This window comes from Notamacropus eugenii, chromosome 2 (assembly GCF_028372415.1).
Source record: "Notamacropus eugenii isolate mMacEug1 chromosome 2, mMacEug1.pri_v2, whole genome shotgun sequence".
Lineage (NCBI taxonomy): Eukaryota > Metazoa > Chordata > Mammalia > Diprotodontia > Macropodidae > Notamacropus > Notamacropus eugenii.
In genome coordinates, this window is record NC_092873.1 from 354,739,285 (window position 1) to 354,756,004 (window position 16,720).

The 16,720-nt window shown below is 44.3% G+C and overlaps 1 protein-coding gene across 4 annotated transcripts; it reads left to right on the plus strand.

The window, feature by feature from the left end:
- The first annotated feature begins 1,411 nt into the window (after positions 1-1,411).
- RPL19 (ribosomal protein L19) lies at positions 1,412-6,225 on the plus strand. 4 transcript variants are annotated; one of them, XM_072646278.1, is made up of 6 exons: positions 1,412-1,626; positions 2,866-2,972; positions 4,275-4,397; positions 4,902-5,022; positions 5,379-5,489; positions 6,032-6,225. In XM_072646278.1, the coding sequence occupies exons 2-6, from the start codon at positions 2,867-2,869 to the stop codon at positions 6,153-6,155; spliced, it is 585 nt and encodes a 194-aa protein (XP_072502379.1). In that variant the 5' UTR covers positions 1,412-1,626; position 2,866; the 3' UTR covers positions 6,156-6,225. The 4 variants fall into 4 exon arrangements, with proteins under 4 accessions (XP_072502379.1, XP_072502376.1, XP_072502377.1 ...); XM_072646275.1 differs by having other exon boundaries at positions 1,418-1,769; XM_072646276.1 differs by having other exon boundaries at positions 1,421-1,535.
- Positions 6,226-16,720: the final 10,495 nt, after the last annotated feature.

Genomic DNA, 16,720 nt, shown 5'->3' on the forward strand with positions numbered 1-16,720 from the left:
TATATCAATGGAGAGAGGTTCCATAACCAGAAATTACCCCAAGTTGATGGAATCACTTTTCATTTTCATATCCTTAGCTTTCCAAAGGTGTCTTCCACATAATAAATGTTGTTGAATGAAATCTCTTAAATGTTTCTTTCTTCTGGATCCACTGTTACACTCTGAGGACACAACAATTAAAAAACCCCAATAAAATCCCTGCTCTTAAGGTGGGATGTAGACTGGAACTGTCATTTGACCAACATGGAAGAATTCCCAGTATGTAACCTCCCTCTGTTAATGTAGATTATCAACTTTTCTTCAGTTTATAGCCTTAGAGCACTTGCACCTTCCTAGGTGGCAGAACCTGTCAACTGCATCCACTAAACTACATTGTCTCCCTACCTCTGCTGAACATGGAAACTATTAGGGGGACATTTCAAAGATCTGTAACTTTGTTGGTGTGACATTCCTTTGACAGACATGGATCACTGGCCGCTCGCTCATTCCATACTGACCATCAGTCAAGGAACTGGCACTTTTCTTGTACCACCTCTCTCCTTTCGAAGAGAATCCATTCAAAACAACCCATCTGCCTGAGGGGAAGTAGGGCAGGAGCATCTATCAAGCACCCACCCGGTGTTAGAACTGTGCTCATCGATTTGCAAGCACCTCATCTAATCCTCAAACCTGTCTCATCTCCCTCTATATCCCCAGAACTCTTATCAGCCATTCATTTGCCTTGACTTTGAGGTAGAACCAGGGACTGCCCACCTCTGCTCCCCCACTCTACAAAGGGTAGACTCATTGACTGAAAAATCCCCATCCCCCCTGCTGTGAAATGCTACCCTACGGTTCTCCTCAATACGTCTGCTTCTAGCTGTGGCTGGGCTAGGCTCCAGCTCCCTCCTACTTCTCTGTTAGCCCTCTGGAACCCAAAACTTCCTTCCTACGACTGTACCCTCTTCCCAGAAATTAATTTTGAGTTTACTTTCATGGTATATACTTTGTTCCGTGGAATGTGGACAGCCTGAGGGCAAGGTCTATTTTATTTTGTTTTTTCCATTTCAAGAGCCTAGCAGGGTTTCTGACACAGGGTAGGTGCTTCATAAATGCTTGTTTTCTCCTCTTTCTGTTCTCAAATCCTGGGGGCTGGGGGGAGGCGTGGGTAGAGTGAATGCTGGATAAGATACGGATCTCGTTAACGAATCTCAGCCTCAGCGCTGGGAAAGGCTTCAGACGTCATCCAGGATGTCCCAAAAATCTCAGTGCGGTTTTAATCTGAGACGCCCTTCGCCTTTATTTCCCTCCACCGAATGTAACAAAACTCCAGACTTGTAAAAGCAACTCACGCTTCCCCCTTCCAAGTCTCACTCCCCCCCTCACCCCACCCCTTCCACGCCTGCGCAGTTCACCGGATCTCATTTCCGCCGACATCGACTTTACGCCACTTCCGGTGCTAGCCACCAACGCAACGCCCAGAGGTCTAGTCCTCTTTCTGGGCAAGCGCACTACGCACCACCTTCGGACCGTACCACTTTCCTAAGCGGGGAGGGGTAATTTTTGTGTTGTTCTTGGATCAAACGGGACTCTGCTTCTAGCTTGGCACCAGTCTCCGCCTGGATACGAGAGGAACTTGGGATTTAGGTTGGGGGGTCGGCAAGGGAGGGGCGGGGCTGGCAGGCTGGGAGGGGCATCGAATGGGCTCTCCCCTACGCTGATAATGGGAGGGGCCAGGCCTGCGCCGTTCTCTCTCCTTTCCTTTTCCGCGCTGCGGCTGCAGCCATGAGGTGAGCTTTACTGTCGGCTCCTTTCCTGGTTTTGGACCACATTTACCTACTTGGCCCATCCTAACCGGACTCGAGGCATCGGCGTGGGGCTCTGCATCGAGAGGGGGTGGCCGCGGGAGGAGACGCTGGGTGTGCGGGACCAGGGTCGGGCGGCGCCATTAGCGGAGATACAGCAGGCCTCGTTCTAGGCCTCAGACTAGGCCTCGGCCACGCTTGAAGGGGAAAAGGGAAGCCCCAGAGGGAAAAACAGGGTGAACCCGGGCCTGGGAATGGCTGCGTAGTGCCGGCCGACCTGGACCAGCCTTTCTTCTTTCTCTCTCAGCCTCGGGTTCTATCTCTAATATGGGGAATCCAGTAGCTGATTTTCTGCTCCATGAGATAGCTCTCAGGCCTATCTAAGTTACTTACCTCGTTATAACGCATTTGGAAACTGAAGTCCACCTTTAAGTCATTTTGCTGCCCATGGCAAGCTAGGATTCAAACTCGGATCCTTTGACTCTGAACCCAATGTTAACTTTTTACCGTGGTATTTTTGGATTCTGAAGTCTTCAGTTCTGGGCTCTGCGACCACGAGCAAGTTGGTTCAGTGTAGATCTGTTTCTTTTTCTAAAATGGGGACACCGGTACTCATACTATTTATTAAACCACCACATGGGGGGGGGGGGTGTCTGAAGAACTCAAGATGATAGCTTGGCAAAGCAGCATATTAGGTTTTCTGAAAAAATAGCCCGCACATTGTTTCCTTTTGGCCCCTGAATTATCCTGAAGAGCCTGTCAGCCCGCCCCCAAACCCTCTGACCAGGCTGGGCATCCCTAGAATAAAGGAAGGTAATAAGCCGGTAACTGAGATTACCTGGTCTTGTTAAGACAAAAGGAAAAGGGGACGAAGCACCTTGCTCACTTCTGTAACATGATCTCTTTTTTCTAGGTAGTACTTTATGTGTGGGTCTGCAGTGTGGTTTAAATGGTAAACTTGCTAGGTAAAGACTGCTAAGTGTTGGGTTTGCCTTTGTGAGAAGAGGATTTAGTGTGAAAAATAGAATTATCTGTCTCTTTATGACTTTTTTAATGATCTCTCCCACGCCCCAATTTTCAGTATGCTCAGGCTTCAGAAGAGGCTTGCCTCTAGCGTCCTTAGATGTGGAAAGAAGAAAGTATGGCTTGACCCCAATGAGACCAATGAAATAGCCAACGCCAATTCCCGTAAGTAACCTTGGGATCTGTGGGCCTTGATGTTTTATTTTTTTTCTGGGTGGTTAAGTGAGTTCCACATTGTCTTTAAGTATCTTCAATCTTGGGCATCTTTAGGACTCAGGGTTATCTTAGAGTTGCTCATTTTAATTTGGGATTGGGGAAGGATTGAACAAAAAAACTTGAAAATCCTTTGGAGCTCTCTCTCCCCTGTCACTCTGTTATATGTGTGTGAAATGGAGGTGCCTCGTATCCAGTATCTTGATAATCTTTGTTAAGACAGGAATCTGAGTTTTATAGTTAATGTTGAAAAGTTAAATTTAAGGCATTGACTTTATCACCTATCAAAATAATCTTTTAATTGACATTCTTACCTCATTGTTCTTATCTAATCCATTCTTCATACAGCGGCCACAGTGATATTTCTAAAGCATGGGCATGCAATACATTTCGTTGGCTCCATATTCCCTTGAATCAAATACAAATGTCTCTGACATTTAAAGCGTTTTATAACCTGGTTTCAACCTATGTAGACTATTTTTTTCACCTTCATTTATTCAGCACCTTTTACTGATTTCTCTTCCTCCCCCTCCACCAAACTAACTTATATTTATTTACTGTGTGTACATCTCTTCTAGAGAAGCTAAGAGCTTTGAGGGCAGGGATTTTTTTCCCTTTATATCTTTAGTACTTGACACATAGCAAGTGTTTAATAAATTCTTGTTGATTCAATAAGCTGGATAATGGAAAAGACCTGTACTTTGGTGTGGTATTGAGGTAGATTGAAAAGTCAAAGGATAGTATGTAATGACAGTAATTAAAAGTACCAACCTTAGGGAAGAGTTAGGACAATTTGGGCTTTCATTATGTTCTTATTGGAATATAGTGCTGTATCAGGAAGATGGTATAATTGATTTAAATTGTGCAGAATACCTAAGGCTAGGGAAGATAAAGTTACGAGTAGATTCCTACTCTAGAAACTGGTCTAATGATGCAATAAGATGCTTTTACACAAATTCTTTGGGTCAAGATAATCAGAAAGGCAGGTAGAGTAAGAATAATACAGATTGGAAAGTAATGCTTCAATATAAAATTGATGCACATACAGTCTTCCTTGAACCTGCTTGCTATTTCACTGAGAACTTTTTTCTAATTGAAACTGATGTCAGTATGCTCCAAAAACCCCTCAATTATGGTAGTCCCAGTGATTACCTAGCTGGAGTCTATGTGTATATATTTGAGGAGTGGATTTGTTAAAATGTTCTCTATATCCCACATCTCCATCCTTTCTAATTCTACTAATTTTATCCTTAGGTCAGCAGATCAGGAAGCTGATTAAAGATGGGCTTATCATCCGGAAGCCTGTTACTGTGCACTCTCGTGCCAGATGCCGGAAAAACACTCTGGCTCGACGGAAGGGCAGGCACATGGGTATTGGTAAGTGGTAGGATGTGTCAAAGGTGGATTTTGAACCCAGGTCATCCTCACCCATGGGGTCATAAATTTGTAACTGGAAGACTTAGAGGATATTGAGCCTGATCTTTATTTTGTGACATGAGGAAATTGAGGCACAGTTGTGTGACTTGTCCATGATCACATTGCTAATTAATATCAGGAGCAGGATTTGGACCTAGATCATCCTGGCTCCCTGTCCATGACACCATACTATCTGCTGAACAAGGAAATTATCTTGTTATCCCAGGATTTATTTATTTATTCAGGATTATAAATCCCAGGAATTCTCTTTTCTTGGGAGATTGAGGGTGATTGAACAGAAGCATTCTGCTCACTCTGGACACTTATGCACTATTTTGACTTTTATAATAGCTGGTCTTGATTGTGTCTTGAGTCACTTTTTACCTTGGGTTGGGAGAAGATCCTGGATCCAAGAAAAAATTGTCCCTTCCAAACATCAGACTGACACTCTAAATTTTCTCCCAGGTAAGAGAAAGGGTACTGCCAATGCTCGTATGCCTGAGAAGGTGACCTGGATGAGGCGAATGAGGATTCTGCGCCGTCTGCTCCGAAGATACCGTGAATCCAAAAAGATTGACCGCCACATGTAAGCACGCCCACCCCTTAGCAGCTGATCCCACTTTTGTTCTAAGTAGGTAAAACCAGGTCTGTATCCAGTTTGTCTTGGATTAAGACTCAACACCTGTTGCAGTTAGATATAGTGCAAAGCCCTTGTTTGGACAAGCTGTGTTGTTTGTTATCTATCACAGGATGACCATGGAGGGAAAGGAGGAAAGCCAAGCCCTCATCCTGGCAAATTAAGCCAGGACTAATTTCATTTTTGTCTTTGCACACAGTGCCTGGCACAGGGTAGCAGCTTTCTTCATAAATGTTCATGGAAATGAAGGGCAATAAATAGGCAGATAACCTTGCTGAATCTCCCTGCCTCCTTTTACTTTTTAGGTACCACAGCCTGTACTTGAAGGTGAAGGGAAATGTGTTCAAAAACAAGCGGATCCTCATGGAGCACATTCATAAACTGAAGGCAGACAAGGCCCGGAAGAAGCTCTTGGCGTAAGTTTCTTCCAGTTTTGGCTTCCTGAGCCCTGCTCAGTTATCCCTTGGAACAGACTTTGTGAAGGCTGAAGGTCACTTGTGTCTAACACTACAGGTTCTTGAGTTTTTTTAAATACTTAAATAAGTTGGATTATAAATCTATATCAAAATCTAAGCAGTTAACATAGGAAATGAGCCTTGGATCTTAAAAAAAAAAAAAAAGCACTGCAGGGTTCCTTAATGAATTCCCGTAGGACATTTAAAATAGGCCTAATGATACCCTACTCTAAGGTAGGATTAGTACTGTCAGAATCAAAGTAGAGCTTGTAGGGAGGGAGCTCTTTGTGTATTTTGGCCTAAGTGGAGCCTGTGGCTTGGAGCCCTCATGGCCCTAGCAGTGCCACCCTGAATTTGCAGAAAAGGGAAGATATGGTTGTCAGTGGGCGTTCCTTACACACACACACACACACACACACACACACACACGCACGCACGCACGCACGCACACACGCACACCCCATCTCAAATTGACCTCGTCTTTTCTTGTCCTACCCCTTCAGTGACCAGGCTGAAGCTCGTCGGTCCAAGACTAAGGAAGCACGAAAGCGTCGGGAAGAGCGTCTACAGGCTAAGAAAGAGGAGATCATCAAGACTTTGTCCAAGGAGGAGGAGACTAAGAAATGATCCTCCCCTATCTCCTCTGTACATAGTACCCTTTTATTTGGCATACATAATAAAACTTGACAGACTGTCAGCTGTGGATGGTCCCGTGTCTTAGTCTTGCCCAAGACTTTTGGCTTGGCTTTGCATTGGGCACAACCATACAGTTTGGGTTTTATTTCAGGATGTTTTCGCATTTGCCTCTGTGACACCCTGTCACAGCAGTCTATTCTGAGTTGAAGGACCAATCCCACTTTAGGTATGGAAACAGAAAGGCCAGTTTTTTACAGCTCTGTGACTTTAGTTCTGAAGGAGAGGTCTTTTGGGATTCAACTCAACATTCTATAAACACACTGCTTGACATATAGTAAGTACTTAATATTTTTCCATTCATTAAACATTTGCTATGTGTGAGGTACAGTGTGGGCTTTCAAGACAAGAAATGGATCTCTGTTTTAGTGGGCTTTATAATCTAAGCAGTCTATACACACTATATACATGATACACAATACACACACTAAGATAATGCAGATAGAATGATAGGGCAAAGGAAAGATTAAGTTAATGCAGATTTTATTCCCAAAGACAGATAACCAGGCTGTATAACACTGGTCTCTTAATGGAATCTAGCTAAGGTCTCTTAATGAGAACACCACAGGAAAAGTGTCCCAACTACATATTTGACTAAGTGAATTCCTTTGCATTTCTCTTACAGGACATAGAACCTTAGAAAGGGCCTTAGACCTCAAGTCAAGTATTCCTTAAAATCTTGTTTGCTAAGTGCTGGGGGCTAAAAGTACAAAAAAATCAAGTTTTTTTACGGAGAACTTGCATGGTAATGGAGGCAACACTAAGGTAAAAGTGAATGAGCATGAGGTATACAAAGTAGCTTGGGAATGAGAACAACTGTGGGAGGTCAGAAAAAACTTAAGGTGGAAGATGGTTTGTGGCCTTACATTTTAAGGAAAGAGACTGGAGTGCTTATCAGACACGTGGGATGGCCAGTGCAGTGTATTTTGTGAGGGCCAATTTGACTTGATTAAAGAATGCTAAATAAGTAATGTTCAAGGAGGCTGGAGAGAATTGGGGGGGCCAACATGAGGGGCTTTAAAAGTTTAAGAGGAATTTATGTTTTAACCTAGAGGCAATCCACTGGAGTTGATTGAGAAGAGGTATCATTTCTCCCTCCAGTTCTGCACTAAAAGGAAATGGTTTTGGTAGCAATGTTCAAGATGGAGAAGTAGTGGAAGGGAAGACAATTTAGAAAACTTACAACCTAGGTAAGGGGTGATAAGGGCTTGAATTATGGCATTTTGAGTGGAAAGAGTTGGACTTGAGATGTTACATAGGTTTAAAATTCCCAAGACTTGGCAACTGACTAGATATATATGGTGAGGAGTCTTAAGGTGACACCAAGGCTTCAAATCAGGGGTGACTGGAATTGTGATATCTTTAACAACAGGGAAGAGTTTTGGGGAGAAGGAAATGAGTTTGGTTTTGGACATGATGAATTTGAGATGTCCCAGTAGGTCATTGATGTAGGACTAAAGGAGTCAACTGGCGCTTAGATGTATAGAACTATGAGTTATCTTCATGGAGATGATAGTTAAAGCAATGAGAAATGTGGTTAGTGGGAGGAGAAAAGCAGGCCTGGGACAAAAATTTGGGAAACACCCACAATTGAGGAAATGATAGGGTTGGTGAACCAGTAAAGGAGACAAAGAGAGGACAGGTAAGAAAAAAAGAACCAAAAATACTTAAGTCATGAAAACCCAGAGGGTGTCCAAGAGAAATCTTCAGGGTCAAGTGTCAAATGTAGCAGAAAAGGCAAGAAGGGTAATGACAGAAAAGTCAATCAGATTTGGCAATTAAGAGGTAACTGGAGAGAGATTTTAAGTTGAGTGATAAAGTCAGATGACAGAGAAAGAGGAGGCAGCAGCATGTAGAGAGTTTTTTCAAGGAGTTGGACTCAGAAAGGGAGATTTAGGATGGTAGCTTAAAGGAACAGGGTCTAATAAAGGTTTTTAAGGATTAGGAAAATGGGCCTGTTGAAGACAGCAGGGAAGGAACCAATAGAGCTTGAAGATAAGAATGCCTGAGGATGCAAATTTGTGGAGATATGGAAAGGAATGCAATTAAGTGCACAAGGAAAATGGTTGTCAAAGATTGAGGTAAAGGAGGAGAGAGAGATTACAAAGGTTTTGAGATGAGAATAGAAGAAAGCCTGGGGCAGCTAGGTGGTGCAGTGGATAGAGCACCAGTGTAAGAGTCAGGAGGACCTGAATTCAAATCTCACCTCAGACACTTGACACTCACTAGTGTGTGACCTTGGGCAAGTCACTTAACCCCAACTGCCTCATCCTGGGTCATCTCCAGTCATCCTGATGAATATCTGTTCACTGGATTCAGATGCCTCTGGAGGAGAAGTGAGGCTGGTGACCTGCACATCCCTCCCTCACTCAAAACAAAGTCAAGTACAAGTCATGTCATCATTTCTCTGATGGCATGGTCTTCTTCGGCAACGAAGGACAAACACACACAGAAGAAAGCCTCAATTTTTTCAGCAAAGTTAAGGTCCCAAACCGCAAGAAGGGAGATGGGGAAGTTTCTGAGAGGCTTGAGGAAAGGAGGGTTGGAATAGCTTCTGCGGTGTGTGGGATGAAAGGACTGCCTTGCTGCGTTGAGGGCCCATTTCAGACTGTATAACATGAATTTAATGTTTCAAGTCATCACAATTAAAAAGCTTCCTCCAGCTCTGCTCAAAAGTATGAGCAGAGGGGTAGAGGGTGGGAGTAATCCAGGGCTAAGGTTTGGCAAGGCATCTCAGAGCAGAGGATGGGGCAGATTTGAAATGGTCAACTGTTGGGTTGAGATTGGAGAGGAAGGAAAAATGAAGTTAAGGGTTGAGAAAGAACAGAGTGGGGTGGAATGAATGGAGGACTTGAAAGCAAAAGGAGAGGTTTAGTAGGGGTGAGGTGTAGGCAGTGCACAGAGTAGTGGGCTTGGAATCAGGAAGAGATACTCTCAAGTTCAAATCCAACTTCAGACACTTACTAGCTGTGTGACCCTGAGCAAGTCACTTAACCCTGTTTGTCTCAGTTTCCTCATCTATATAATGAGCTGGAGAAGGAAATGACCACTCCGGTATCTTTGCCAAGAAAATCCCATATGGGCTCAGGAAGAGTCAGGACACAACAAACAACAGGGAGAAGTGGAATGCTAGGAGGTTATGGTCAGATAGTGGAATGTCAAGAATTTCTAATTGGGGAAATAGAACTTTTATAATGATGACATAATGTGTGACTGAGGTGGAGTGAAGGACTTAAGTCATGGATTTTTTAAGAACGCTGAGGAATCTGGAGGTCAGTGGGGTTGAGAGTATATCACTGATACAATCCCTAGTATCAGGGCAGGAGATTGGGGGTGGAGGGGCAATCCTTGAGAAAGGAAGGAGGATGACCCAAGAGGAACGGGGTAGAGGGGATCAATGTACTTAATAACTACCATGATTTAGATTGGGTGAAAAATTTGAATGAATGACAGGTGAATTGCTTACTACCTTATAATTTCATCTAGAAAATGAGGCCATCAGTCGAGGTAACTTTTCAGATCTCTTCCTGCTATGATATCTATGTACACTGCATCTCTCAGCTCCCACCCATATCTCTGTCTTAATCAGAGACCAGATAGAATGAAGTTCATTTTTGGAAAGTAGCTCAGGGCAGTGGTAGAGTATTGTTAGGAAGGCCTGAGTTTGAATTTCCTCATCTATAAAAAAAATTTCCTCATCTATAAAATGAGGGGGTTAGACTTAACCTCTAAGGCCCCTTCTAGCTTTAAATCTGTGATCCTTTGAGGAAATAGACCCACATCTTGAGGAAGCCAGATCACATAGTGACAGAGCCTCAGTGGCCATCCTTCATATTCCCTTCTATTTCCAATCCCTTCTTATGGGAATTGGTGTTCTATATCCTTGGGTTAACTAGTGAAACATTTCCCAAGCTAGACATCCCCTGCCACTTTTATTAAGGGAGGGGGAAGGAAGTAAGAGAAGGAGGAAGATTGGTTTGCTGGGCAGAGTGGTAATCAGGATCTTAAAAGTAATGGGTTTACAGCAGCTTTGAGAAGGATGATGTAGTCATGGAGGCCAGTGGTCAATCAGGGCCTTGTCACACTGCTTCCCCCCAGCCTGGGTCTCCACTAGCTTTCCTGGAGGATCTGGAGCCCTTGGTTCGAATAAAGGCAATCATTGGTGGTACCTTCCCCCTTTAGAGAGTGACATATTCGGCCAATTTATTCTTCCCTGTACTTTCCCCCATCCCACTCTAAAGAGGTTGTCACATGCCAAGGGAATCAGGGGGAAGAAATGTGTTATCTACAACATGGGCAAAATGGAGTTGTAGAAGAGCATTGTAACAAAAAGGATGGAAGAAAGAAGCCTATATCTCAACGTTTAGAGTCAAGAGATGTGGCAGAAGAAAACCCCAACTCTTTGGAAATGGTTAAAAAAACCTTTGAGCCTTGAATAGACAGTATGTACCTATCCCATTCCTTTCCCCAAGATATCCTCGAACTACCTTCTCATTCTCCCTACTCTGAGGAGCTCAGTCCCTCCAGATTCTATTGGAAAAGGCTCTCAGAACCTCATAGTAACAACAGCTATCTTTTATGTACATGTATTATCTCATTTGATCCTCACAACCCTATATAGTAGGTATTATTATCCCCATTTTACCAATGAAGCTATGGGACATTGATCATCTTGCTCAGGATCATAAAGTTAGTAATTGTCTGAGGGAAGATTTAAGCTCACCCTGCTTACTCTTAATTATCCACTACAGAGTTATCAGACATGCTCATGAGACTGCCACCACTTGAGAGTGTAGCCTGACCTGGATTAAAATACAATCAGGAAATACTTAACAAAATAAAGAAAAATATAGTAAAACATAGATAATGTTAATATGTGGTTTTCTAAGACTATAAATGCCTGCAGGGTTCTTATGTATATTTCTGTTTGAGTTTGACCCCATTACACTACATTTCCATAGCCCAGCAGAGCAGTGAATGGGAAAGGATTAGAGGAAAGGATAAAAATAACATACTGTCCATTCCCCTTCCTTGGGAGAGGATAAACATAGTGTTTTCTTGCCTCTCCCTACAGCTATGACTAGGGGTGCAGAGGTTGGGAAGGGTCAGAATATGAAAAGAATTCTAACATCTTTTCCCCACCCCAGTGTGAGTAACCAGGCTGTGAACAGATCAGTGTAAAGAAGAGAAGTCTGAATACATTGGATTCAGCACAGTCCTGGCACTTGGCCCATTCTGAGTGCTTAAAGGAGGCATAGGGGAGAGCACTGGGTTTGGAGTGTAAGTGTACTGTCTACTCATGATCTCCCTACTCCCCTCCCTGGCTAACGTGTGTGGTGTGTGTGTGTGTGTGTGTGTGTGTGAGAGAGAGAGAGAAACTCTTATCTCCATTACTCAGCCTGGGAGAGGTTTAACCTTTTATCTCTCCTCTTTGTTGTCTTGACATTTCCTGATGCCTCCAGTGCCGGGCTGTTCCCTGATCTTTGCCACCAATGCCAATCAAAGAGTACTTCAAAAAAGACATAATCCTGGTAATGTGTAGGGCTGGCACATAAACATCTCTAAGTGTTCCTTTTGACTCTCTCTTCCCTGCCCCAGGATACCCACACTTTCAGCCTGGATGTCTAACTCTCTCCTCTTTCTGGACAGACAGGGAAATCTTTGCAACAAGCATACAGGGGTATGGTCTGAGCTCCCAGGACTGAGTGGGCCAATCCTTAGGCACTGGACTGAACAGGAGTTTCACTTTGGCATTTTCCTTCTTTACTTACATCAATTTCTTCACCTTCTCATTAAAAAAAAGAAGAAGTGGGAAGCGGGGGCTGGGGATAGAAGCAGATTGGTCTCTGCCATATTTGGGGTCTCTGTCTTTGCAGAGGAATGGTTGGCTTGTTGAGGTTTAGTGACATCATCAACTCGCCAATTCCTTCCCTTTCTCCCACTTCTAAAAAATAAAATAAAAACATCTGTATTGTGATAGCAAAGCTCACTCGTATTCCATAAGTGAAATGTCTTTTTCTGTCTTTTGTATTAACTCCTTATATTCATTTCTTTCTTTTCTCTCACCACTAGACCTCTCTCCCCCTCATACCCTTTTCCCTTAGAGGCAACTGGTAAGACAGTGGGCCAGGAGTCTAAGTTCAAATATGGCCTCAGACATTCACTAGTTGTGTGACCTTGGGCAAGTCACTTAATCTCTGTCCGCCTCAGTTTCCTCATCTATAAAAATGAAGATAATAATAGTATCTACTACAAAAGGTTGTTGTGAGGATCAATATTTGTAAAAAGCACTTAGCACATATAAGCAATGATGAACAGGAGGACTTCAGAGAGGCCTGGAAGGACTTATATGAACCAGGAGAACATCGTACATAGTAACAGCCACAGCCTGCAAGGACTGTTTCTGATAGACTTAGCCCTTCACAGTAATGCAAGGACTTAAAACATTCCTAAAGGACTTTTGAGGCAAAATGCCATCCACATGGAACTATGGAACTGGAATTGGAACGCAGAACAAAGCAGACTATTTTGTCTTGTGTTATGTTTGGTTTTCTTCATGATTTCTCCCATTCATTTTAACGCTTCTATGCAACAAGAATAATGTGAAATGGTTAATAAGAATGTATGTGTAGAACCCATATAAGATTGCACGCCATCTTGGGGACAGAGAGGGGAGGGGGGGGAAAACCTTTAAGACTTATGGAAGTGACTGTTGAAAACTGAAAACAAATTAATTTTTTAAAAATTAACAACAAAAAAAGCACTTAGCACAGGATCTGGCATATACTCAGTGTATTCACCTGGTAGGTGCTCACTAAATGATGATTTTCTCCCTTCTCTTCCCATAAGCTATGGAGTGAGCCTCTAGAAAAGTGAAGTAATTTCCTGAGCTGGTGATAGGGCAGGTGTCTGAGGGAAGCAAGGAGTGAGCTGTGTGGTAGCTCAGGCCAAATGGTAATCAGGTTCTAGAAACATGTCAGGGAGGGAGAAGAGATGCAAAGAAAATCTATAGAAACACCCACCACCACCATATGCACAAAGGAAACCAGGGCTCACTGTCTCCATTTCCCTTCCTCTCATGCTGGGGAAGGAGGTGCCGAAATGGGGTTCCCACTGGTGCCAGGAGATGGCAGTGCTCCCTCACTGGCACGTGCTAGTGACCGCTTCTACCCTTCTCTTCCTCCTAATATCTAGCTCACTTTTATGTAGGAGTATATGATTTACAAAATACTCAAGAATGTTTTCTCATCCTGTTCTCAAAACAGGTCTGTGAGCTCTTTTACAGATGAGGAAACTGAGACTGGGAGTGGTTGTGTCTTGTGCAGGGTCACACAGCTAGTAAGGGTCTGAGGCAGGATTCCAATTGAGGTTTTCCTGATTCTTAAGTCTAGGACTCTATTCAGTATATCACCTAGCTGCCCTAATCTAATTCCAGGCCCCTCCACTTCTGTTCTACTTTCTGTTCTTTTTTTTCTTTTCTTTTCTTTTTTTTTTTTTGAGGCAATGGGGTTAAGTGACTTGCCCAGGGTCACACAGCTAATAAGTGTCTGAGGGCAGATTTGAATTCAGGTTTTCCTTTCTCTAGTACCAGTGTTCTGTGCACTATGGTGCCACCTAGCTGCCCCTCTATTTTTTGTTCTTTACCAACCCTACTGTCACTGGAATTCCTAGGATTTAGAACTAGGAAGATGACCTTAGAGGTCATCTAATACAATGCATTCTTCTACAAAGAAGGAGGCTGAACAACACAGAATGTAAATGACTTCCCAAGGTCACCGTGATTATCAATAGCATAGCTAGAATTTAGTCTAATATCTAGGTCTGTTGGCTCCAAATTTCCATTAAATTTCCTCTTCACCCACTCACCTCTGCCTTAACCCCACCTCGCAGTGGGTTATGTTAAGTTAAGGAGCATTCAGTGCCCATGATAGGTGGGTTTCATTTTTAGAGTCTCACCTTATGTAGCTGTTGTCTACATCTGCAGGGCCTGACCTCAGGGAAGGTGGGTACAGGATGCAAACTTAACATCTCCCTTCATACACTTCCCTAACCAAACCAGGAGTCTCACCCCCTTCCCAGCCAGGCGACCCCTCATTTGAACCAAGAGGCTGAGGCTTCCGTTGTGTGATTCTTCAGTCATTTTCAGTCACGTCTGACCCTTGGTGATCCCATTTGGGGTTTTCTTGGCAGAGATATTGGAGTGATTTGCCATTTCCTTTTCCAGCTCATTTTACAGACAAGGAAACTGAGGCTAACAGAGTTAAGTGGCTTGCCCAGGGTAACACAACTAGTAAGGGTCTGAGGCTGGATTTGAACTCAGGTCTTCCCGACTCCAGCTCTCTATCCACTGTGACACCTAACTTCCCCCAGCTTAGTTGAAGAGTCTATTCTCAGTTCTGCCCCTTTGGTAAATTGATCCTGAGCAAATCATTTAACCTCTGTCTGTCCCAGTTTCTTGAACTGTAAACTGGAAATAATAATAGCACTTACTTTCCAGGATTGTTGTAAAGATTTGTAAAGAACTTAGCGCAATGCCTGGCACGTAGTAAAGTGCTTAATAAAGGCTCATTTCCTTCCCAGGCCTGAGAGAATCATGCTATAAGCTACGCAGTTTCATCTCATGCCCCAGTGCCAAAGCAGCAGTTATCAGTGCTGCTGAGAAATGGGGCATTGGGTAATAGGATCTGATCTGTGTGTTGCCCCCCCAAAGTTAATCCCACTCCTGGGATAAGGTGGGGGGACAGCTGGCTACTGAAGTGGGAGAAGAGACTTGAAAGGGGCAAACTGAGAAGCAATGAGGAGAGAGAAGGTGACTGAGGGAATGGAGGGGGAACCTGAAGGAACCTTAGTTTCAGGGCTCCCTCTCTGAATGCTGCCTACCCCTCTCTCCCCCGTCTCCTTCTTTCTCTTTCTCATTCTCTCATTTTCATCTTTACGTCTCTCCCTATTCCTCCTTCTCTTTGTCTGTCTTCCATTCTAGGCTCTCATACATTTCTCTGCCTCTGTTTTTTTTCCCTTCCCACATGTCTCTGCCCCTCCTTAAAGGATTTCATATGGACTTCCGTCTTTCTTGCTTCTCAAGCCCATTTCTTTGTCTCTCCCCTCCGTGGCCCACGTCTCTCACTGTCAGTTGCTTTACCTTTCTCCCTCCCTCCCCCTAATATTTGTCTCTCTTGGTGCGACTGTCTCCTCTCTCTTCTCCCTCCCCCCCTTTCTCTTCTTTCCAAGATCTCACCTTTTTCCCCACAGAGGTCCCTTCTCTCATGTCCCTGTGTCTGCCTGTGCTCCCTCTATCCAGCTGTAGGCCTTTCCTCGGGATGGAGGAGGGTATCTATGCTACATGGGTCTATATCAGAGCCTGGATGAGAAGGTGTCTGTCACTGTGTTGGTCATCTGGTCTGTCGGTCTGCTCCTCTTTGTGTATCTTTCTATGTGCTTGTGTGTGCCTGTCTGTTGTTTGCAGATCTTTCCCTGTTGGATTAAACTGGGCAGAGGGAACCATGAGAAACTGAGTGGGGATGACATGCTAGACTGGTCTCTCTGGCTCCCACACCACTGGGCATGCTGCTTATCCCCTTCTCCATGCCAATGGGACCTGCGCAAGAGTGGGCACAATGGTGGTGTGAGGGGAAGATTGGATGGGTTGACATGGGGTCAGCAATTGTCTTCCCCTCCCCCTCAGCATCCTCCCCTCCGCACCTCCTACCAGCTGAGAAAGCAAAGTCAGCAGCTCAGCCTCTTGGAAAAACTGCTGTGTTTGGTGGGGTGGAAGCTGGAGGCGAGAGGGGGGAAATGGACACAGAGAGAGGTACTTCATCCAGCTGGCCCTTCACCCTGCCCCCGCCTGTCAGTGGGGGTGAAGGGTGGTGAATGGGGCAATGCCATATAGTGAAAGGCATGGAGAGAGAGACTGAAGTGCCAGGAGGCCCCCAGACCACTCAGATGACTGTCTGCCTGTCGGTCTGCTCTGAGTCTGTCTGTCCAGGTCCATCTCAATGTCTATGTGTCTGTCTGTGCCAGTCTGTCTCTGAGTCTATCTGTCTGTCCAAGTCTTTCTCTGTGTCTCTCTATGCTGATCTATCTCCACGTCTGTCTGTCTTTCTTTGTCTCCATCTTTGTCTTCATCAGTCTGCTTGTCTGTATGTCTGTCTTTGTCTGTTTGCCTACAAGTTGATCTATCTATTTTGGCATGTATGTTTGCCTGTCTATCTGTCTATCCTTGGGAATCTTGAGCTTCTAAAGTCCTTTCTCCAGCGACTCCATTAATCCAGATAGAGCCCTATACTAGGGGGAGAGTGTGGCAAGCCACCAGCCCCAGAGGTCAGCTTCCTTCTCACTTATGACCTCTAGGGCACCTGCAAGAGCCTTCTCTTGCCCCTCATACACCACACACACACACACACACACACACACACACACACACACACACCACATAGTGTCTATGAGACACTACATGCACACACACACATACCACATGTGCACACACACGTGGGGAGCAA